General features: G+C 34.8%; 2 protein-coding genes and 1 long non-coding RNA gene across 5 annotated transcripts in view; 2 read left to right on the forward strand and 1 right to left on the reverse strand.

Annotated features, from left to right (window-relative positions):
• The window catches only part of LOC143908183 (uncharacterized), an 85787-nt gene extending 63912 nt beyond the window's left edge, over positions 1-21875 (forward strand). Inside the window, exons 5-6 of the long non-coding RNA XR_013260050.1 lie at positions 21378-21561; positions 21844-21875. This is a non-coding gene — a long non-coding RNA (uncharacterized LOC143908183). The remainder of the gene's footprint in view (positions 1-21377; positions 21562-21843) is intronic.
• Positions 1-25203, reverse strand: part of LOC143907644 (adenylate cyclase type 6) — a 126688-nt gene that overhangs the window by 18452 nt on the left and 83033 nt on the right. For all 3 annotated transcript variants that reach the window (XM_077424534.1, XM_077424528.1, XM_077424542.1), the window contains one exon: positions 5119-5268. In XM_077424534.1, the coding sequence (XP_077280660.1) occupies positions 5119-5268 (150 nt within the window). The remainder of the gene's footprint in view (positions 1-5118; positions 5269-25203) is intronic.
• Positions 21890-25203, forward strand: part of LOC143907855 (uncharacterized) — a 76147-nt gene continuing 72833 nt past the window's right edge. Inside the window, exons 1-2 of the mRNA XM_077424891.1 lie at positions 21890-22043; positions 22301-22350. The gene's annotated coding sequence lies outside the window, so the exon portion shown is untranslated. The remainder of the gene's footprint in view (positions 22044-22300; positions 22351-25203) is intronic.

A 25203-nucleotide genomic window follows, 5' to 3' on the forward strand; every position in this document is an offset into this window, starting at 1 on the left:
CATGAAATTATTTAATTAAATATTTACTTCAATGCCGTACTTCTTAACACGCGACATCTTGAGATTTTTGCGAAATCTGTATCGCTAATTGTAAGTATCGTGAAAAGCACATTGCACTAGCTCACGGATGTTCCCACGATTGTCGATTGGAAACCTTTGCGGTATCGTAAAGCGGAAAAGAGTCACCCTTCCAATAGCCGGTAATCTTTGCTATTCCGCGGGGATCATGTACAATGTATATCGAACCGACACGACCTCGGTTAACACACACGGGCGAGAAACATATATAGCGAGCGACGTATATTGTTCGAAACGTAGAACTCGTCAACATTGTGGGAACCTCTCAAGTGCAGGCAAAGTCGACGACACGTTCGACAAGCTTCGCGTTGATGATCGATATACGCGCGGATGTAGTTGTTGTGTGCGCTTTTAGAATCTGTATCGCGATGTGCAAGCCTACGTGTAATGTAGACACGTCGCGGTTCGATTTCGATTCTATAGAGCGTCACAATTATTTTTAACTGACTGCTACGCGTTTGTCTTGCCGACAATGTTAGCTAAGCGACTAGGAATCAAGAATTTTTAGCAATTAATCATTAAATTCCATAAATAGAAGATAATTTTAATTATAATGTGTTATCTCTTGTTCGGTTCTAAGTGGAATTAAGTGAATTACATATATTTCGACAGAAATTTCATTTGGGAATTAATTATTTTCAATTTCGGAAATCAGAGAGCTACTTTTGACTGCTTAACACTTTTTTCTCACAGTCAAAGTAGATTTCTCCAATATTGATTTCTGCAATATCGGCTATCTTTAGGTCTCGTTTCACTGTGGTTTTTTGCACTTTCCAAGAATAAGGTAAAGAAGGGACAAAAACAAAATAAATTATATTTAAAATTAATCGAGGTTGAAGAGAACGATTACTATACTTATTATATGAGTTAAAGAACAAATCGGTATCGCGCGCACGTGCGTATCGTATCCGGTCAATGAATGTAGAAATTTATGTCAAATATATAAGATCACTGCGCGTTTGCAAAAGTGTATTATTTAGATTTCCTCTTCTGTGGGTCATTATTTTTGTTATTGCTGCTTCCGCAGTGCGCGAATGTGGTCTGCTTTGTCGTTTTTGACGATCGAAGCGATTCTTGATCAAAGGAAGACGAGATCAGCATTTCGGTGCATGTTCATCGCTGCATGTTAAACGCATATCCATATACATTCAACGTCGTGGTTCGACGGCGATGTTTCGCATATACGGGATGACCGTGGGCGATCAACGAGCAAGCGTGAACAATCGATTGATATCGCAACGGTGTGTTCACGGATTTCTGATTAATAATATAAAGCCCTTCCCGTTACGACAGCGTTGTGATTATGAGCGAAAGATATTCGATAAGATGCGTGCTATCTTTAATAGACTTTAATAGACTTTGCAGCCTGTCGGCGATTATTTCGGTTTCCGTTATTTTTGTACGTCGCTGGAAATAAACCATAATCAGAGAATTCTGATCGAGATCACACAACGCGATATTTTAAGCTCTTTGGATGTGTGATAAAGATATTTAGTGGTGGAGTGCTTATATTAGTTACACTATTATATATTCTACAACGAAATAAGTAAAAATGTAAATATAAATGAGAGATAAAATACTTAACACAAATACTTAAATAATAGATAAATAAAAAGCATAAAAATAAATAAAAATAAGTCTTAGCAAAAGAAAGTCTTAACAACAAATGAGGAAGTGGTAGTAGTAGTGAAATGAAGTAATGACAAAGTTAGAGCTGCCTGTTCATTACATTCGTTCATTTGTCTCAGAAATAAGGGAAGCGTTGCTTCTATTTCGAAGTATATTCCGCTGTTGTTTAAAAAGTTTATTTTAACTAGGAGGAGGTGCTTCAACTGGGCTAAGTGAAAATACGTGAGAGTTGAAAAAAAAATGGTTGATGAGAACAATCGGCGCACTCTATTTATTAAAGCTCTCGTGCCTCGACAAACAGTTTGTCCATTATTTTCCGACTGTTGGACAACACGTTCACGCGAAATAAATTCACCCCGGGGCTTTGTCGGCCGACCGCCGTATTTCGGCTAAATTCGCACGCTTTTCAATGCTGCAGACGTCGTTTTGTTTTAATACGCGCAATGCCAAAGTTCTATAAACAATGAAGCAGAACGAGAATATTTTGGGCCCACGGCATCGTAAAATAATAATTATACTGCAATATCGTTTAACATTCCCGCGGGATAAAATTCTCACAAAGACCACAGGACCACAGGCGTGTTAAAAACAACACGCGTATCGACAACAAGGAATTGAACATGTGCTATTTAATGAGCACGCAGTTTGATTTCGCACACTGGTCGTATATATTTCTTTTTTTTTCTTACGTAAACTTCCGTAAACTATTGTTCTCCCGTTAATTATTTGCCAGATTGAGCGTGAGATATAATTTATGGAAAATTTGCGTATTTTTTATTCACTTATAAAGATAATATAAACGCGATTATTGAACCTTTTTTTTTACGTATCTAAAAATAGCGCAATTTTTCGTTATTTACTAATTTAAAAAATTCTTATTTGATGTCATGCTATCATATATTATTAATTCGATATTTGAAAAATGCAAATATGACTTTATGATAGGTTGTGTATTTATTTGTAAAATCGTTGTTCGAGTTTTCGCTACGGAAAACTTGATTGCGAGTTTACCAGGAAATCTGTAGAAATGAAAGAATGCACAATGATTCTGAGTACTTTCTATACATACATTCACCTATATACGCTCGACGACAATCGTTCGTGAAATGTTCCATCGGCGAATCCTTTCGGATCTCCGAATGCTGGAAGTCCAAATCGAATCGCTCGTTATCGCCATACCCTGAATTCTTTGTGAAAGAAATTTCTAATCGCGCGTCCGACAAGGACGATATTATACGCGAGTCTCGAGATTTATCTGTAGCGCGACGCGTTTTCATCTTCGAACTCTACAGATGAGTGACTTTCGCATTGGATATTGTGCTACTGACTATACTGACTATAGCATCTGACGTACTTTAGTCGCTTTTGTAAATTTTCAATTTGTTGAGGCGTTATAAGAAGTTTTGTTCGGAAAATTAACGAAATCTCACCGTTATGATTTTTATTTAGCATATTTTTTTAAAGCCGTCTTTACTTAACATGTTCCAATCCGATTTATGTCGATATTGTATTGTACTACTGGAAAAGAAAATACCTCAATTAGTTCAAAAGGGATTGATTCTGTGAGGTTTTTTGTATGTATATAAGTACTTTCCACTTTATAGTTTGAGTTTTGCGAAAGTGCTTCAACTGAAGTAATCAAGGCAGTGATTTTGCGCAACGGGAAACTGACACGAAACTTTTACTACTATTTTTAATTTTGTGAATTTTAAAACCTAAAAAACATTTTATTTACCAAACTCGTACTGCAAATTCTGACATATTATAGTATATAATATGGAAAATCAGGAAATCTCTCAAATTTCATAATCCATTAACTTGACAGTCGTTTACTAATATTTATTAACATCAGTTAAGTGATATTTCCTTTTTCCCAGGCATATGCAAAATTGCTAGATTTGTTAAAAGAATTAAAGTTTTTTTTTCTTTAATTAAAAAAGTTTATTTAATTGGAATCTAACTTTAAAATAGTTTTAATTTTTATATTGATATCTGTAGGAAAGAATTTTTAAATGTACGTTTTCTGATTGAACTTTGAGCCATAATTCGCGGTTTCTGAACATAGAACACAAATCCCCTTTGTGCATTCACGTGCGGTCTACGTTGATGGCGGCATTAATAATTAATAAAGGCGTCAATTACTCGAGATTCCGGTAGAATGGTGCGCCGTGGGAATGATAATAATTGTTACTTCCATGACATGGTTTTATCAATGTCGATTAGAAGATTATTGGATCTGACGTTAAAACAGATCTCTCAATTGTGATCTCCGCGACGTCTCCAGATATAATCGTCTTCCTTACCATTAATAGAGAATTGTGTCATTTATAAGTTAACCGTATTTATTTATGAAAGAAATACGAAAATAGTCTACCGAAACAGAAAGAGATCCGCATATCGCATATTTTTTATTGAAGTTTTACATTGAAAAATAAATATATTTTTAATACTAATACAAGTCATTAATTATTTTAATAAGAAGAACTTCTATGTTTTTTATATACTGATAAAATGAGAGAAATTGCAATAAGATCGTTGTAAAATATTAAATGGCAAATAAACGTATGTTGCCATTAGATGAACAGTTTTATTTGTTATTAAAAACGTTGATATACTTTGACTACCTTTTGCAATGTGACCCATGTTACATTTTTTTGGGGGGGGAAATAAAAAAAATATTTAATAAATAAGATCATTATAATTATATAAATTTCAACCAAAGAATGATTTTCTTTGTATCAGAATTTAATCATCAAGATATACGCCGATAAAATTTAGCTCGATGTCGTCAAATATATTAGCTTTATCTTTTTATAATACTTCAAACTATGAGGTTTTACTAAACGAGATTTTAGTGATTCCAACAATAGAAACATTATCATATAGCTATCTGTGAAGAAAAATCAGATTTCCCAACATTTCGAACTTCGTGAATCACGGTTCTACTTGTTTTCTTCCCCTTATTGATAAATGAGTTTCATCGTTGTCCTTTAAGTTAATCTTCATCTTTCTTAGAAATATGAAATTTTTTATTTTTTATTACCTTTTTATTATTTATTAATCCTTTTCGCTCTCTGGATAACTTCTAGTCTCGATCAACTTTATGTTGCACAAGCTTATATATATATATATATATATATATATATATATATATAGTTTATTGCTCTATTTTAGTACTTTTCATTTCTTAAAAATTCGATACTCAGAAGTTTTTTCTTAAAATATAATAGTTTATAAAATGATTACACATTTTTAATTTTTTATTTTCAATTATTTTTATTATTATTAAACATATTTATAAATTTTTATTTTTAAAATTTATAATTCCTGCAATTTTATAATTTTATCAGTTTTGTTTTTTGATTCTTTAATCGAGTCAAATACGAATTTTTAGTAAATGCAGTAGCATACCTGTTGCTGATTCTCTCGCTGCGTGGTCAAACGTGCTTCGACACATTGTCGAGTTTCAAGGAATGCTTGTCTTTGCGCCAGTTCCCGAGGGTGATGTGTCAGTGCGCCAGCTACGTTCGTCCCACCGACTACTACGATCGAACTCAGCAACTAAAATAGAAATAAAGTTTTACAGTTAGATTCAGTCAACTACAGTTAACTGAATTCAATTATCGTTTTTCTAATATTTTAGATCTTGAATTGTGTTAATTCTAGTTAGTTTTTTACACATTTTTTTGAAATTAAAATTAAAATGTTAGTTACATTAAATAAAAAGAAAGAACATTAATATAGAAATTTTATGTTAGTATGATTTTTATTTCATTAATTTGATAAAAAAACATTTTTTTATGTCGCCATTAAATATTTTTAAAGTAATGTATAAGAAACGGTATCTAATAGCCGTTTTTAGAAGAACTTTGGAAATAAATTTTTTAAATAAAAGTTTCCAAAGGGACTTTTTATAATTTCATAATTCTATAATATTAAATTCTTCGGTAATTATCTCTTGTACATTAGAAACAAAAGAACGAATTACATATCTGCATTTTCGAAATTTAATAGGTAAAAGGTAAAAGTACAAAGTATTTTTTCGTTTTAAATACTTCAATAATCTAAATATTTGGGTAATGCATTTTTCTTGAAAGATTTTGTAATTATGTCTTCATAAAACAGAAGAAATATTTACAATGACATGGGTTATAATTGTTCGATTATTGTAACGAAAGAATCATATGCGTATCCATGAGCGAGGATGAGGAAGAACGATAGTGGATTACGAGTGTCACAAGATGAGGATCGAGAACGAGACTGCTAAGAAGAGTTTTAATGCTGGATCATAGCTATAAGCCGAAAATCGGGTAGAAAGGAACGTAGCAGGAAGAGAAAGTTTAATACTGGATTAGCAAAGTGGAAGGGTGGAGATTAAAGGAAAGAGTCGAAGGAGAAGGATGAAAAAAGATATCTTGTAAGCGTTGAAGAATTGAAAAAAGCGTTAGTGAAAATAACAAAAGAGATTAGACGACGAGATGCGGTTAATGTTAATTCGATAATACCTATATATATCGCGATTTGTTACGACATTCAGTCGCGAATAATGGATGATATATACTTTTAAATTTTTTCTTTCTTTGTTATATAAGTTAGATAATAAAATATACATTATAAAATTTTGTTAATAATACACACAGTTGAAGTAATATATTACTCGAGGATATGCATTAATTCGGCAAGTAATATTTTTAACTTTGTGTCGTTAACCAGAATTCGCTTGTCACTGTCACGTTTGACAATATTTGGTTTGGGGCTAAACTGGCCAGCGAATATTACACATGCGCGTGACAGTTTTTATTTTACCAGTTGTGTTAGCTCTACCTTTGCGTATCAGAATCAATTTAGCTGCGACCCTTCGGCTCTGTCGACAAAAATGCATATGAACGCGAATCCCGCACAATCGACGAACGCCATATCACGCGTATGAGCGACTTTGCAAGCCATCGACGTTGCTCACGATTCAGTTCGGCTTTATCGGTGGCAAATTCGCTCGCGAATGCATCGCACGTGCAGCTGCAACGATGCACATCCGGCACATATTGTATCGTGTATTCGCGACATTTGCAGACTTTGCCAGGCGCGGCGTGAATTGTCTATAAACAAAAGGAACCGAGCGCCGATGAGATAAATACATTCTTATAAATCAATGTAGACGTAGAATTGAATTTACCGTATAGGAACTGCATGCATATTTCGCGCGCGCATGCAAGGAACGACAGAAACGGCTTTACACGCCGCGATCGTGATTTTGTACATGGTCTGAAAGCAGGATGAAGAGACAGGAGTTTTTATTAATCTAACGAATATTTTAACAACATCCATTATATATAATCGTTACTGTGTGCTCTGGGAACGTAAGCTAGGAATTATGGTATTTTGTAGATTATTTAGTTTTTATATATAAATATGCATTAAAGTATTACGAAAAAGAAGAGATTATGAGAGAAATAAACTTCGATGTTGGTGAGAGATTTTATCTATAACAACTTTATTTGCCGTTACGTAATCAATCGAGCAATTATTTAGTTAAATCTCTACAGTTTTATCAATTATACATTAATTTATTTCTCTATCTCTTCTTTTCTTTCCTTATCTGATACCCTACATTAAAAATATTGTGTGAGATTGATTATATCAACAAAGTGGCAGGAAGTTAGAGTAGGAAACGACAGACAAGTGTTTCATTCTCGATAAATATCTCTCGCGGGGTTCAGCCACCGATTGACATCGCCCTTATTTTTAGACCCCGAGCTCTAACGCGCTCTCGTTACACGATCCAATAAGCACATCAATGTGAAATGAAAGAGGATTAGCAGCGACCCTCACTTTCTTTTTCACGCCGTGGTGGTGAGATGGGTATTTAAGGGGGTGGTAGCTTTGCGGCGACGAAAATCGATGGCCGGGCTTCGGAGGAATCAGAAGAAACGCCACGACGACATGATACTCATGAGAGCTCGCTTCCGGTCGCCGCGCCGCGCCGCTGACAAAACTCGTTTACGTATCGGTCAATATTTAAATAAGCTCCTGTTAGTATTCATTGCGGCGTATGTGGAACCCTTATTGTCCCAGTATATTTATAGCTCCTGAAGAAACTTGGTATCTCGAAACGTTTTAGGCTGGTATGTCCGTATAGCACGTCCTTGTCTCGAGTTATTTAGCAAATAAGAGCTTAAAAATTGCGTGCCTTGGCTGAATGGCCGCTCTTTGTTTACCATAGGGTCTCACATATAATGATAAAATTACAAGAAAATTCTTTTTTTTAATTTAAAGTTTGTTGACAGATTGATCAATTTATGCTAATCCCATCGCGAGGGTTTTGTGTACATAACATTAAAGCAATTGCGTATTAAAACATTTTTACTGTGTGAAAATACAAGTCATAATAAAAGCACAATTAACTAGTTTCTCAGTTTTAATAAGTATCAAAGAGACGCGTAGATTAAAAAATGAATTTCAAGAAATTTTTTTTGCTTTTTAACAAAAAATTACGGTTATATATTAAATATTTATATAAAAGTGTGTAAAAAATTTGTTTTATCTTTATCCTTATTCTCATTGTTAGACATCTAAATAATATTAAACACTATACATATATAGTTTTATTTTGTTATTTAATATAAAGCTTTGGGTAATAATTGCCGTTATCAATTTAAGGGTTAATGCAAGACATGGCGTCAAGAGACATGATGAAGCGCTATTCAAAGGCATTAATATTATACATTAGCTATATGCGGTACTCTGAAGTATGATTACGCGGTTAACAGCCGAAGTCAAACCGCCGCGATTTACCGAAACAGCGCGACAGTGAAATTTCTCGTCCTTACGCGTCCTTACGCGAAATAGGAAAATTTCGAAGTAAAGGGCGCGTTCTATCAAAGGGACTGCTCGTTGAGTTTGCTCACAGTGTTTCGAAGAGATTGTTGCAGCGCACACAATTACATGCAACCCTACGTTGTATACATAGTCCTTCCGTCTAATGAAACCCAAGTTCTGATGGGTTATTATCGAGACACCTTGTATGGTGGCTTGTATCGTGCGCGGCTCTTTGATCTATCTTCATAGAAGGTACGTCAACTATCTGCGAAGGGTCGACCAACCTCTTGTCCTACGTGAATCTTCGAAATGGATTATCGGATCCTGCGTGGAATTGCTTAAGGTGGCTATATAACTTATTTGTAATCTTAGGCGGATTTATTCGCAACCACCTGTAAGATCGTCATCTTGGACCCCTCGAATCGCTATTTTTTTACGAGCTACTTTTTTTGGTGCGGGTATTTTGCAGAGCTTCACGGCAATATTTATTTACGATGATCTGATAAAATTGTTACAATTTTCTTACGAAGAAAAATATTAATAGAGATTTTAGAAAAATTTATTCCCGGAAATATCATCTCTGTGTGATATAAGAAAGTATTTAAGAGCAAAGATATTTTTATGATGATATATATATATATATACACTTGTAGCATAGAAATTTGCGTAAAACAGCATTTCTTGTCGCATTTTTTAAATTTTCTTAAAAAATAAAACAATTATATATAATATCTTTATCTTTTTTTTAATTTTTATTAGAATGTTCTTATTTTTCTGGAAGTATTATATTAAAAAGATCGACTCAATAAAAGAATAAGCATATTTAATTTCTTTATCCTCTTTAATATTTTTTTTCATCAGGATATTCTTATACTTTTGTACTGAATACATATCTATATTATCGGTAAAATCTGCGCAAAAATTTGTGAAGAAAGGTAAAAATTTATACTTTCCTAAATTCGGTTTCGTTGTGGGTCGAAATGTTAGAATATTTTAAAGTATTAAATTCTCCTTTATTTCTACACGATTTGTATTTGAACGTAGTATCCATATTATGTGAAATTCTGGTTTAAGGAAGGATAGAGGGTGGGCGAAGGAGGAGGGGGAGGAGAGAGAGAGAGAGAATATCACTAACTTTTGGCCGCTATAGACGATACTTTGCTTCTCGTCAATTAGAATTTCGCCAAGTCAGAGTATGTACGGAGATGCATGCGGTTCTGAACTTAATTATTTAGAGAGTTACATCGGTCTCTCGGGAGATTCGCGGTTCTCCTGCGTTATCCGCATCAGGTCAGATCGTTGCGAATTTAAGGGAGAATTCTACAAGACCCGCTTGAATATTGCATGTCGCGGGAAAACGGCTGGCCTCACATATATATGTCTAACAAAGGTACAAGGTCGCATTAGAGAGAAACGTTGCCTCGTTGGCTGATTTGTCCACTGTAATGGAAGTCGAGTTTCGCAGAAGGATTTAAAAAGCGCGCCGGGCTAAAGAAATGCTTTTCATGCCTCATAATCAGCTGGCTGTTTTGAAAACTGCACTGAGAATGCTTTCATGAGGCTCATATAACGGCGTCTGTAAGGGAATTGCATATTACTCGATGAACTCGCACAAGATAGAGGTGCATATGATATTGTTTATCACAAACAAGAATTCAAAAAGATAAAGGAAGGAAAGAGAAAGAAGCCTAATATAAATCAATTACAGATAATTATGTAGTTATAACATATATTTAAAAAATTATAAAAATATAAAATTTTTTATTTTAAGAACATTTACTGTCTCCTCAGACTTTTTTATGTTTAAAACATACAAATTTAACACAACAATTAATAATGTGAATTATTAATAAATTTTTAAAAGATTGATGAAAAAATGTTATGAAATCAATTACATAATATTTCAGCTTTTTATTAATCTATTCAATACGGTTCAATATGTTTTTAATACTCTTTTTAATTTACATAAACATGAGCACACACACACACAATAAAGTATTAATATCAAATATATAAATACAATTTCAATAATAGTACAAGATATGTACAGAATACTTAAAATATTCATATAATTTATATCTTGTGTGTGATAATAATATTATACTCATTACACTAGAATATATTAATTATTAATCTTAATATAATAATTATAATAATAATTTTTATACTGCAGTTTTTTATAAGACGTCGCATCAAAGCATCAGCTGTATATAAATTATTCTCTTCGTGAATTAATTGGCATTAAATCTCGTTTCCTGCATCGATGGCTATTCTGAATACTTCGATAGCACATTTATCGATATATCTTACGTATAGGTCATGATGACTTCAAAGACATTGCTAAAACTAGTGGGAATTCTTATTAATCATGTTGTATCGGATCGGATTGTATCCAATTACGGGTCAGATGGAATTCGCAAGTAGATGAGGCGAGTAGGGAACAATATTTTTCCGGTCGAATATATGTAACTCTCCTTACAGTTTTCATGGAGCACTCTCATTCAATCATATTTCCTGTTTCTGCTCGAGCGACGAAACCCTCTTGACTTCAAACGCCAATTGAATTTTCTGATTTGTGCTCGCCGCACGGCTGGTCTTGATCTTTTTCTTTGGTTCTCTGTCTTTCCTATCATGTCATGAATTTGCAGTTTTTCATGTATTTACAACTTTTATTATGAATTTACAACGTTGTGACCAGATTTATCATCGTATACTGATATAATTCGTGTATATTCTTAATAAGTCTTCCGTTCATAAAATTTTCAATTGTAACACGAACGGAAAATTGCGTATAAAAGTCAGCGATTTTTAAGCGAAAATAAACAACAAAATTAAATTTTTATATAAGTCAATGTAAATATGTATATTTATCAATAACTATATTAAAAATACGAATACGTATAGAAATTGTATATACACATATGTATTTTTTACAATATAATTTTGTAATACATTTTTATTATTATACAATAATTAATCGCATTTAATAATACTGCACAGAATTGGCATATCGTTTAATTGTTTTAGTATACGAGAAATTGCTTCAATTCGAATCTCTAATTGACAATTCGAGTAAATTTGAACTATCCAACAATAAAATTCTACGGAGAACTTCTTCGCTATCGGCGGAGAAGTCAAATGCGAACTTACGAGAGGAAAACGAGAAACGCACAAACTGCTGCGACTTGTCGCTCCGTATTCAGATGTCTACTACTTGAGCCTGAGCGTAGCTCTCGGCTGTGCATATACTCGCACCTTTATTACTGAAAGATATTCGCGCTCTCCTCGCGTTCTCACTCCATTTTCATGTTTTTTCTTCTTAGATAAGAATTTCTTAAAAAATCATAAAACGCAATTTCTTCAAAATATTTAATATTGTCGTAATACTTTTATTCAAAACTTGTATAATTAAATAAATAATTTATATAAATAGAAAGTCAAAAAGAGAAAAAATATTTATATTTTATGAAATATATACATACATATGTATATATGTATATAGAGAGGTACCTTTTTTACAAATAAATTATGAAATTTAAATTATTTATGGAGAAAACATTGGTTTCTATTTTTATGTAATTTGATTCATTCAATAAACATATGCTGCTTTTATACGCATATTTGCTTTAACATTTATACGTTACAATCTTATATACTACTTCGACTTGTTTTTGTCGCGAGACGATACAACATTAGAACGTGGGACGGAAATTTATATTCGCTCGCAACAATCCGTTTAAATTTTTTACAGTTATCTGTTTCTAGTAGATTTAAACGCGTACGCTTGCTATTTTGTTGAACATCCGTTGAAAGAATTGTTTTGCGATTAAATAATATATGATGATTGCAACAGCGGATTTCTCGTCATTTTACAAAAATCTCTATAATTTAAATAATTAATTTTATTGAATAATTAATTTGAATAAGTAATTTTTTTTAAGTCTTTATTAAAATTAAAATTGAAATTTAAGTAAAAATTTTATTGAGAGAAATTTTTAATAGAAAATGTTAAAATAAATTTACTATGAGAAAAAAGTCTTACTTTTCGGCGTTCCAACGTAAGAGAAATTAGACGTAAAATAATTATACATTATAATTAAATAGTTTATCATTACATTCTTGTTTTAACTAATTGTAAATAAAATTGTTTTGTACAATACTTCAACTTTTTATAATGCTTAAATTTTTTATCGCCTTGATGCAAGTTTGCTTCGTAACGAAACACGTTTTTGACGCGAGCATTTTTACGGCGAGTGATCCATCAGAGTTATCGGTGAATCTGATGCAAGATGCACGTATGTCGATAAAACGCTGCTTTCGAGTCGAAAAATCGCATCTTTTTCATGTCACCATACATTGACGCTTTTCGCATTGCATTTGCAGCTTTAATGTATTATCGTTCATCCTTTTGTGAATGCTGGAAATAGAATTTATTGGAAATAGAATTTTTTGATGCGACTATAGATTATATTTTCTAACGTGAGAAAATTGTTACGTAGTCCTCTTTCATTTCACCATCACGTTCTTCAATTTTTTCTATTTACATCGAGAAGTTCACATAAAAATCAAGATTTATGTAATGCAACTAACTTTCCAGTTGAACCAGAAATCTCCGTTTGTCTAATACAAGTCACTTTTCAACGGCACGTTTGCCATTGCGGCATCACGTTCGTGCGTGTATGAAAATTAATGGGAGCTTTCGAACGACGAGGCGTGGCACAAATGTACCGTAGTCGCCGTTGAAAGCGGCTCGCGTGAAAAGACTCCTTTTTTCAAATTTGCGGCTTCAGTTGAAAAATGATAACTCGCGTGCAATTAAGTTCTTCCTAGTTTTCGCTGTGTCTCGCCGAGAGCAGCAATTAAGCAAACGGCAGTCGACCTCGCGATGTTTTCCGTCCGTTCATTATTCCGTCCGCGTCATTAGAGCGTCGTCGTCGTCGTCGTCGTCGGGGGCTTCGTCGCGGGGTTGGTAGCCGCATCAACAAGGGGGTCGACCTGAGACACGAGAGTCGAAGAGTGCTCCCGAGCGTGCAGGAGATATCGATTCGCTTTTTTCCCCTTCTTCCGTCTTCGCGTTTTCCTCATTGAGCCGAGGCACCCATGCGACTTCCGTTTCCAACCCCGCGAGAACTTACTTCCCCGAGAGATGCGTTGTCGATCGATTCGAGTCCCGTGCACGTGATCGCCGCGGCGCGGAAGTACGCTTGAGCAGGGCTCACGTTTCGCTTCTGAAATGAATATGCGTGCTCGTCGTCGCTTATTATGTGATATTCGTTAGGATTACCCCAAGTTCTCCGTCTATAAGGGTAAACAACTATTCTACCCTGAGGATGTTATTCGAGAAGAAATACCATGGCACGTGATGTTTGTGCAATGGTTGAAATTATTATAGTTTCTTATTATAAATTCACGACGTGGCGTTGATGCATTGAGCAAATATATCGTAAACATATATATAGGATTTGTACTTTGATCATTATTTATGTCGGCTTAGTCTCAATTAATAATCATAAAATCGTTGCTGTTTTCTTTAGGCTGCACGATATGACATTTCTGTAAACTAATAATTTAGGCCAACTTTATTATTCAGTTATTAAGAGCTTTTCTATATTATGTAATAAATTCCTGCTCGGTCTTGTGAGAAGATAATTTCACGTTGTATTTCTTCCTCATAAAGACCACCGTTATCTCGATGTCGACTGACCGTTTTGCTCGTTCAGCTTCTATCTTCTGCCTTTGTTTCCTTGAAATCAGCGGACAGATTTTACAGAGAAAACTTGATACCCCGGACATAGTGATCGGGTTTCCTGTCATGGGATTGTGTCGTAATTAAAGGAGTGCTTGCACCGGACAGTCTCGGACACTACAAATCTCTCCTTATCGAAACCCGATCTTTGTCCAGTGGGTTCAGCGTCTCTATATTTCTAATTAGTAATTTTACTCTTAATGAACTCCAAATTATATCCCTATAAATTACAAGTCGTGCCCTTATCTACGTCATTATAGTCTCCGCAGGTTTACTTTACCACTTGACACAGACGTAACTATGTAGGAAAGCTGTTAACTGAAACGTTATAGTTTCTCGTCGCCACAATAAACTTGGCGCAAATCAAATCAAGTAAACTACGGACGAGCTACGGACGTTACTAAACCCTCTTATCTGACACGTCGTCTCATTAAAAGTTGATAATCAACTAGCTCTTTCGCAGAAAGACAAAAATCTCATTGTTCGCGAGGAGTCACTGACGAATATGAATGATTTTTCGAATTTTATTTATAAGTAAAACGGCGCGTTAATTGACCCGATTGGATATAATATCGTGGCAAACTCCGATGAGACGCGATTAATTCCTAACCGGATCAAGCCGCGCGCGACGCGACGGGATTCTATTTGTTCCGTTCATAACTTCCGCCAGCGCTGCAACACTCGTACTAATTAACGCAACGCGGAATACATTTCCGCGCTATTAGCGGAACGCGGAGACACTTTATCCACGTGTCGAGATCAACCACATGCTCCAAGTTTGTAAGTGCTTTCCAAGAGCAACGTTAAATAATGCGTTTCTCTTACCGAATGTGCGCTTGTATTGCGCAATACCTAAAAAGTGTAAGTTCAATATTTTGATACAAGAAAAGTAGTTCATTAATGTTTATCAGCACTGTCAGCAGACAGTTGACAGATACGCGAAGACGTTTTCTGTTTCAATTTCTGCAACAAGTTAAACTACTCTGGAGAATTATCGATATAAAAGTTGCGAGAACTTTTCATGTTAGATTAAATCCTCGTAATATTCATGAGTTTCTAGACCTTCCTGACTCTTATAATAATTCTGTTACAATTTCCCTTAATATTTTATTAAAATGTGATTTTTGGAAGTTATGGTAATAGCCATCCGTATCTTTATATTTATATTAAATTTCTAAAAATCTTGTTTTTTGTAACTTTTTGATGTGTTTATATTGTGTTTATATTTATATGATTGCAACGCGGTATACTTTTACTCTTAGCGTGACGTTGTCATAATATATATATATATATATATATATATATATATATATATATAACACTTTTTCATTACATATTAATTAAAAACTGTTTAATATCTATCTGATTAATATCTAAAAGATAACATAAAACGAAATAAGATAATGAAGAAACAAAGAGAAAAACAGTAATTTGACAATAAAAATTTAATGCCGCATCCATTGCGGTTACGTGGGTTGTACACATAACCAACGTGTTTGCATGTTATTAGAGTTGTTCTTCGTAGCATGCAGCTGAAAAGGGTATGCCTTTATTTCTTCAAATAATTTGTGTATGATTTTCTTTTTTACATTAATAACAATCTCTATATAAGGAAGAAAGTACGCGTTGTCATTTAAAAAAATTCTTCGTTACATTACCAATTACCAAAATTGTTCATCATTCGCGGATATCTCGCTGTGATATTATTCATACACGGATAATTCAGAAATTTCGGAATAAAACCGAAACGCGTATTTATTTTTACCGAAGCTACGAGCCAGCTACAATCGGCCGTTTAAATATGTAGTAAAATACGCAATAAAATAATTACTCTGATTTCAGTGGCGGATAGGGTATACGAGGAGCATCAACGCATGCGTTAAAAGTGTATAAATAAAAAAGCACATCGTCGAGGAGAGTCGATTCCGCCTCTGGCAATCTATTTTTCATCAACACGGAGTTCACGTTTTATGATAAACCTTCTTATTTATTTCAACTTTCGTAGGTAGCCCTCTCTCTCTCTCTCTCTCTCTCTCTCTCTCTCTCTCTCTCTTTCTCCCGACCTCATTGAAAATATAAATCAACAATCATAACGACATCGCGAAAGTTCTCATACCTCAGCAACATACTTCAGTAGGGATCTACCAAGTTCCGTTCAGTTCGTTCTCAGATACTCTAATTAAACGTGCGCGGGCCACGTCAGTTATTATGAAAGTTCACGTTTGTGAATGTCCGATTGACTGAAGAGCAGAGGTAGCGAGCTCCAAAAATGTTTTTGCGAAAACGCGAACTCGCGAAATATTCTTTGAGGTTTGAGAGTTGCCTTTGAGAGGTATTACGTACACGCAAAGAAATGGCTACATGAGTTTCGTAATTATGTCACGTTTTACAAGGAGAGATGATCAACGTTGCATTAACCGCGGTTTAATTCACTCTTTGTCTTTTTTGTGCCTTTGGGAATGGACAAAGAATATGATTAAACATGGATTAACAACCAACGTTCTTGCGATAAAATCGCGAGCATTCCTCACTCTTTTCCGAACAACTAACATGTACTCGTTTATGCAAGAGTCTCGCATGCAGGATCGACATTTTATGTGCCGCAACGAAAGATTTCTCCCCCTGTGTGGTCGCGCATAGTGCTTTTTCAAGCTCAAATGGTAAAAGCGAACGACCGAATGAACGTTCTTGCAAAATGGCGTCAGCCTTTCGGCGAGGCTGTTTTATTCGGTCCTTTGTACCCTCGTTTTCATTCGAGCATTCGTGTTTGTGCGTCCGCGTTTGTTCGCGGCAGTAATGCATTATTTCACGCGCGTTATTATCCGCACACGCTTGAACAAATATGCGTTGCCCCGAAGATGTGTTATTTCGCGCACAAGTATGCACGTAATTGCCGCCTAATTTACATAATCAGTTTTCATAGCGAACTCATAGCGAATTTAGCTCATTGTAACGTAAAATTTATTACTCTCGAAATTTTTGTATGCTTTTATTTGTCTTGGGAAGATGAACTAGCGAAGATCGACACGATGTTATGCACAAATAAAATTATCTATAAAACAAATATTTAACTTTGGGCTTTAAATAAAATATTAATTATTTTTTCATTTATTTATTAGGACAAAAAATTATTTATTACATAATTTCTATTATGCATTCCATCTTTGCAGCATCCGAAAAGTTTAGAAAACACACTGTACAGAAGAATGACACTTATATATCTGATCAAAATGTAAAACCATCAGCAAGTTACTGAATATGATAACGTGCGCAATATATCGTAAACTTGATTGAATAAATTTATACTGAAGGATAAAGGAATAAATGAATAACACACCGAAAATGTGATTGATTAGGAATTATAATATAGCGTGCGCTGTAGGAAACTCGGAAAATTCCCTAATACCAATCTCCTGCGAGTGTGGCTGCCGAACCAATGTTCTCCGTCGTAACTTTTTTCGCGAACGAGCGGCCGATTGTACGAGAATCGATGGTAATCTCGCGAGATGGAAACGCGTCAGGACAAGGTTTTCGTCGGGACTCTCTTTTTTCTATTAACTTCCCTACCTATTCCCTTCTGATTTCAGTGGAAGAGCATTCTAACGTCTTTGCGTGTTATCTGGCGAAATTACCGACGCAACCACGACAGCGTCGATAAAATCTTTTGCTACTTTTTTCATCCTAAACACACACACACACACACACACACACACGCGCGCGCGCGCGCATACATGTACCCTTCGATGTGCGTCTCGTAGATGTGATCAACACGCACGTTGCACTTTGTGCTGCTCGTACGAAACATACAATAACCGTTTGCGTATAACCCAGTCTCGTCGTGAAAATAAGGCTCTCTTGCATATTATCAAGAAAATTAGTTTGAGAGAAATATCCTGTTTGAAAAAAGAAAAATTTGCCCCGAACTCGCGGTTGTGTGTCTGACACATAACGGACTTTGCATATTTGTAAAACTGTTCGAAATACCTAATTATTTTTCTCTTTTGCTACCGCGCGCACGGGCGTCATGGCTATCAGAAGATGAGAGCATCTCAGCGATGCAACAAACTAGAATAGGTTCGCTCGCGTAAATGTTATTAAGATACCTCTATTAAGCTGGACCCCCCACCAGCGCAAATCAAGTTCGCACTAGGTAAAAAATTTTGTGCTATTTAGGTGCTATAATTAAGTGCCTTAGTTCGAATTTTGGTCAAAGAATTAGGTGCTTGCGTGATTATGGTCTTAAAATAAACTTGAGATATTGTACTTTAAGAAAATATCACGATTCAAATTTAGTGCTAGCTGCTTCTATACCTCGCGAAACACAAAATGTAGCGACATATATTGCAAGATTAGTTCTTAAAATTTCCTTAATAGCACTTTGTTTTATTAATTTATTAAACATATTATATTTTCGGGGTAATAACTATTCTGGAAACCATATAATGACTTGTCAAAGTAATCTTTTGCATTCTCTTATTTCATTAAATACGAACACTATTATATGAGAATTATGAATTTCATTGTTCTCGCGCTAATTTCACAGCGTGCACGGCGATAAACCTACAACGAAATCGCCGATGTCCCGACAAAGGCGAGGGTGCTTCTGTACCTCGCGAGGCGCTCCTCTAACCTCGCGAGGTGTTCTTCTACCTCGCGAAACACAAAATGTAGCGACATATATTGCAAGATTAACTTTTAAAAATTTTTTAGAAGCACTTCGTTTTACTAATTTATTAAACATACTTGCTTGATACCCGTGCTTCGCTACGGTATGTAACTATAACCTTAAATCTATTTTGACTTTTGAATTATGTTTTGAAGCATTTGTATGGGTAACCTTTGTAAGCAAAAACCAAGTCGATATCTCATCGAGCCTAAAAGATATTGAGGAGAATTTGTGAAAACACATTTTACCCTTTTTCAGCCCGTTAGGGATTGAATTTCTAGAGGGTGCTTATGGAGGGAATATATATAATTCCCCGATTTTTATTGTTTCTAGGTTTAGGGGTTTGGGATGTGCGTTGATGGGTCAGTCAGTCAGTGAGTCAGTCTGGATATTTGTTTATATATACATATAGATCACTTTTTTAAATTTAAATTAGATCGAATTGTTTAATAATTATTTTAAAGAAAGACAACATAAAATGTAAGTTTTACTTTGTATGTCATGAGAAAAGATATGTGAAAACGAAATTATATCGATTTTATATCAAACGCACGTAAAAAGAAATTTATTGATTATATCAAGAGACACACGGTAGCGAAGTACACGCGGTTTCTTCTTACGCGAAACGTATTTACTGCTTAAGAATAGAATTGGGTATATAATAACTAAACGATTCCGATCTGAATCCATAATTCCGAAAAGTTCCATAATTCACGCTCGGAATAAAGAAATAAGCGAGCAAAGAGCCGACCGCGCGAAAACTTGCGATACTCTTCTTCATTTTGAATTATTTGATTATTTTAAAATCATTTCTTACTCAGATCGAAATATTAATGAGAAAAGAATTATCGTCTCAGGCAATGCGCTAATACGGGTCCATGAAACAATGCGAAGAATATGCGATAATAGCCCATTTATCGAAATACAAAAAACGAGAATAATCGGCGTATTGGCGTACATTAATTCTGTTGGTAGATATATTAAACATCATTAAATATTATAAAGAAACAAGCGAGCAAAGAAGACGACCGCCGCGAAAGCTCGCGTTACTATTCTTCATTTAAATTATTTTAATCGTCTCTCTCTTAATCTCTTTCCCAGATCGAAATATTATTATTGAGAGAGGGATTATATCGTGCAATATGCTAATATGGATCCGCGAGACATCGCGGGAAGATATGTGATAATTAATTAACAGCCTATTTATCGAAATACAAGAAACGGAATATATATTATTCGGCGTACACCACGTTAATTCTGTAGTCCGTACCGCTAGGTAGGTATATTAAACGTTATCATGCAAGTATTCGGCGGCGAGACCGTTGGCGCGCGGGCGCTCGACTTTGTTTCTTCGTACGCCGCGGCGCGCCGCCGCGCCCCGCGACGGTCGCGCGTCACGCTATCATTTTATTTACGTTCCGATGCTCGAGCCGGACGGACAGCCGAGTGAAGGGCTCCGTGTGTGTAGCGCTGTTACATCGCGATAAGTAGGCAATCACGATGATATCGCAGGTATATTAAAGAAATGCAGCGTTCTTTATTAACCAACGGGATTATATCCCGTTTGCACAATCGACTCTCGCTGTTCGCGACTCACGAATGTTGGCGAAGCCGCTGGTCGTTGCGCAGCAGGCACGCGCCTCACGCGCGTTTACAGAAAGTCGAGTCGAGAAAGATGAATACAGAATTAATATAATACGCCGAATATTCCGTTTCTCGTAATTCCGTTTTGATTATTCATTGACACATCGAATAATCTGGCCGTCACTTTCGCATTTTGAGAACGGCGTATAGTAGGTACGCGATAATCGTCGATCCACCCTGCGTTCCGTAACGCGCATATGCGCGCATTTGTCTATAATATACGCAACGTTTACTATAGAAAATAGTCTATACTATACTGATCGTTTACTATAGAAAATGCACGCGTTACGGAACGTGGCCTTAATGTGACGGAATATGTGAATCGCGTGATTTAGAATATAAATGAAGCGCGATGATGTGTGATGGTGTGTCGACCGTTTAATTGCATTGGTCGTTGTGAAATTCTCGCGGAATTTGCGCGCTCGAGCGTATGATGTATGATGGCCAAAGCATGACATATGACAGTCGTAGTCGTGGACGTAAAGTAATGCACAAGCTTTGGCGTATCCTGATTTGTCAGGTCGAGGCGTCGAGGACTACGACCGTCGTGTATCGCTACGCCATGTTATATGTGCTTTGGCCGTAAATCTTCGAACGGTTTGCTCGTTTCAATTCGGCTGTTGACGGCGTTGATTCGACTCGCGTCGTAGCTGCGCGGCGTCGGTATGAAGTTAGCCGCGCTCAGCGAGAAAAGCAGCGGTGAATCGTCGGATTTAAATAATAGAAGTGCGCTGTAGAACGCAGATCGTTTCATCTAGGCATCGTGTCTAACAAAGTGTCGTGATCGTATGATTACAGATATAACCTCATTCTCAATCGCGATATATTGGACAGCGGTTCCGTGAGCGGCTTCTGTGCAACGGAAAGAGGACTGGGTGGAGGAGGAGGAGGAGGAGGAGGAGGAGGCCTGACAACCTAACCCTGTTCTGAGAGGAGGAGGAGGCCTAGCAAAGGCATCGGGCTTTGACGGAGCAACCCTGCGGTGAGTATTATTTCTTATCTTAAAATTAATAGTTCTTTCTCATTTACTCTTGAGCCGTTTCATCTGGATAAGTTAGAAATAATTAGAAAAAAAGCGTAAAATCTAAAATTTTAATAAGAGATTCTTGTAAAGATAATTCTTGTAAAAATCTTTTTCCGAAAAAAAAGGTAATTATATTAAATATTTAATTGTGTGAAAGCCAAATTAGACGCGCGTAAAAAGTATTTTTTGAAATGTTATTTTGGGCATCTCTAATTTGAATCTTTCGTTTTTTTGTTACAGTAATACGCAGATCGTTTAATCTCGGGAGTGTTTATTTGTTCGTGATCGCGAAATATTAAACAACGCGAGTGTCCGCGAGTGTCCGCGAGTGTCCTGTGCAACGGAAAGAAAAGGAGAAGAAGGCTTGACAACACATCAGACGTTCTGAGAGGAGGAGGAGGCCTGGCAAAGGCATCGGGCCCCAGCGGAGCAACTTTGGGGTGAGTATTATTTCTTTTATCTTAAAAAATAGTTTTTTCCCATTTTTATTCGAGCTGTTTTATTTCGATAAGTTAGAAATAATTAGAGAAAGCTTTTTATAAAAGTTTATTCTCATAAAGGTTTTTCCTGGGGAAATAGATAATTATATTAGAGTAAATTTAATTAAAAGGCGAATTAGACGCGTGTAAAAATTATTTTTTGAAACATTGATTATTTTGAGCGTCTATTTAATGTGAATTTTTTATTTTTGTTACAGAATCATCGCAGCTACGTGGCAGAATAACTCCGCTCGTTGCGCATCGGTCGGTGAGTCTTTTTACTTCGTATTTATGTATTAGTAAGTAAAAATACGGGTAGGTAGGAATCCGCGAAAATAGATAGGCACAAATGAATAAAAATACGGGTAGGTAGGGACTAAACACATAATAACTTAATATTTAAAAAATTAAAATTCCCCAAATTAAATGACATTTAATAAAAAATAAAACCCGCGATCGCGAAGTTAAACTTTATTTTTTTAAAATTGAAAATATTATTGAACTACTTAATATAATTTACATAAATATTTAATAAATTGAAATACTTAAAATATGAAATTAATACTTAAATAATTGAAATACTTAATAAATTACAATTATGTATGTTACATATTAATGTGATTAAGAATACATGGAGAGCATAATTCTATATTTGATGACTAAAAAGGGGGGCTAAAAATGGAATAAAATTTAAAATTAATTTTAAAAATAATTTTGCGAAGACTAATTCTAAGTTAATTAATTTTAAAATTAATTAATTTTAAATTTTAGTCTACAGAATTATTTTTCTTTGTAAAATTGTATACTTATTAAATAAGATAGTAAAGACTCTCAAACTTTTTGACTGAACCAATGGTCAGGTATTAACTTCTTATTCGCAAAATTTAATGTTCACATTTTTAATACTATTGCGAGTACATTTTAATAAATAATTTTTGGTATATTAATAGGATTATTGCAAAATTCGAGATTTATGTTTATCGTCGGTTTTATCAATAAAAATCTGAAGATTTAATTGTATTACGTTTTTTGTTATTGTGATTTTTATGACGAGTTAAATATTCCTTAACGAGTATTTTTAAGTGTAATTAAGGAATAATTAAATATTTATTAATGCTAATTGCGAACGTTTTTTTTTTCGTTCTTGGGTGCGATCGTTGTCTCAGCGATGGGGCTTCATTGCTGTCCCTCGCGTCAGGTGGGCGCCAGCGAAATGCGTGGTTCGTACCGGTGGGAAGTCGATATTTTTCGTCGATTTTCGTGAGATCTACTCGCGAAATCTAGTTCGGTACTCTATTGAAAGTTAATTCTTGTTATAAGGTCGAAATTAATCCCGAATTTTCTTGGCAGTTCTCGGAAGTAATGATTTTAGCGATAAGTGAATGACGACCGCTATATGTTTTAAAATTAGATCGTGAAATTAATTTAATAGTATTTTTGAGAAGATTTTCTCCTTTCTTTTTTTTTACTAAATGTTTTCCCATTATTTAGTAATAGTATTAATATTAATGCTGTCTTAATAATGATGATAAGACTTATTGTTAATATTAAAACAAACATGGATATAATGTGATTATTTGTATAAGTTTAAATAAATTCAAATTTTGTACGAGTAATTTGCCTCGTGATTTTTTAGTGATTACTTTAACAAAAAATATGGTTACAAAGGTATATATTTAATTCTCTAACTTTTAATCTGTTTTAAGAAACTATTTTCAGGTACTGGACGTCCCGCCATTCTACGTTATTATAATTAGTAATAACAGTTTATATTTTTTTTATGGTAAAATACATGCGCATAAAACGCGATCATATTTAACAAATTTTGATTTTTATCGACTTAAATTTTACGAAAAAGATTTCTATTCTTTTAATTGTTTTAAGAATCTTACCGTGAATACATAAATTTAATTAAAAATGTACGGTTACAAAAAATTCGAGATGAGTCGAATGGGTACCCCTATATCAGTGAGACGTGAGACATCAACAATTAAGTTTTTGAAACTACAGAAAAATGGGAAATTGTTAAATTTTAAATTAATGCGGCTTTTACAGTATAAAATTCTTTGAAGTCTCGCTGTTATAGGGTTCGACTCATTTTGAACAGTTGGTAGAAGCACTTGTACCTGTACATATAATAAAGCTACAATAAAGCATGTATTTTATTATTATTAAATATATTCTTTTGTAACCGCAATTCCATAAGAATCATTCTATTCATGCATTTCTAAAGGAGATGATTTGTAACAATGGGAGAACATATTTTTTTACGTGTAAATTTTTATTTTGCAAATTTGTGATAAAGATGATCTAGATGGTAATGGTCATTGGCACCGCTGTCAAAATTCTTACTATCGGGAGCGGTCTGGAAGATTCGGGATTCGTTTTCCTCTTGTAGCGAAACCGCTGGCGTTTGATGGACCACTTAACTTTGAGTAAAAGAAACGAGGAGAATACCAGATTTATACTGCTTGTAGCGGAAGATCAGTTCATTATGATTATTGTGAAACATGTATTTTTTAACTATCTGAACAAATAAGCCACTGTAATTATGAGGGACAGTGATAGGCCGAAAACAAGAACGCTAGAAGCAATTTATAATATGATTATAATTTCGGTAATAACTATTCCGGTAACCATAATGATTTGTCAAAATAATCTTTTGCATTCGCTTATTTCATTAAATACGAACACTATTATATGAGAATTATAAATTTTATTGTTTTCGCGCTAAAATCACAGCGTGCACGGCGATAAACCTACAAGAGACCGTAGAATTATACATACGCATATAAAAATTGCTCGGCAGTAAAACTCGATTATGAGATAATACAAAAATGACTCGCTGCGAATCTATCACGAATAATCGAAGATTATTAAGACAGCGCTTTAAAGTTCCTTACAGAATCGTCAAAAAATTAGGTGCTCGCGTGATTATGGTCTTAAAATAATCCTGAGACATTGTACTTTAAGAAAATATCACGATTCGAATTTAGTGCTAGCTGCAAAGGGTTGAAATCAATTAATTCACTCATGGAGCGCGCGCGCAGCACTCTTCAATTCATTACTGCATCGTCAAAGAATTAGGTGCTCCCGTGTTTTTGGTCCCAAAATAATCCTG

Source organism: Temnothorax americanus, unplaced genomic scaffold (assembly GCF_048541705.1).
Source record: "Temnothorax americanus isolate GAGA-0224 unplaced genomic scaffold, ASM4854170v1 Scaffold11, whole genome shotgun sequence".
In the NCBI taxonomy this organism is placed as follows: Eukaryota; Metazoa; Arthropoda; class Insecta; order Hymenoptera; family Formicidae; genus Temnothorax; species Temnothorax americanus.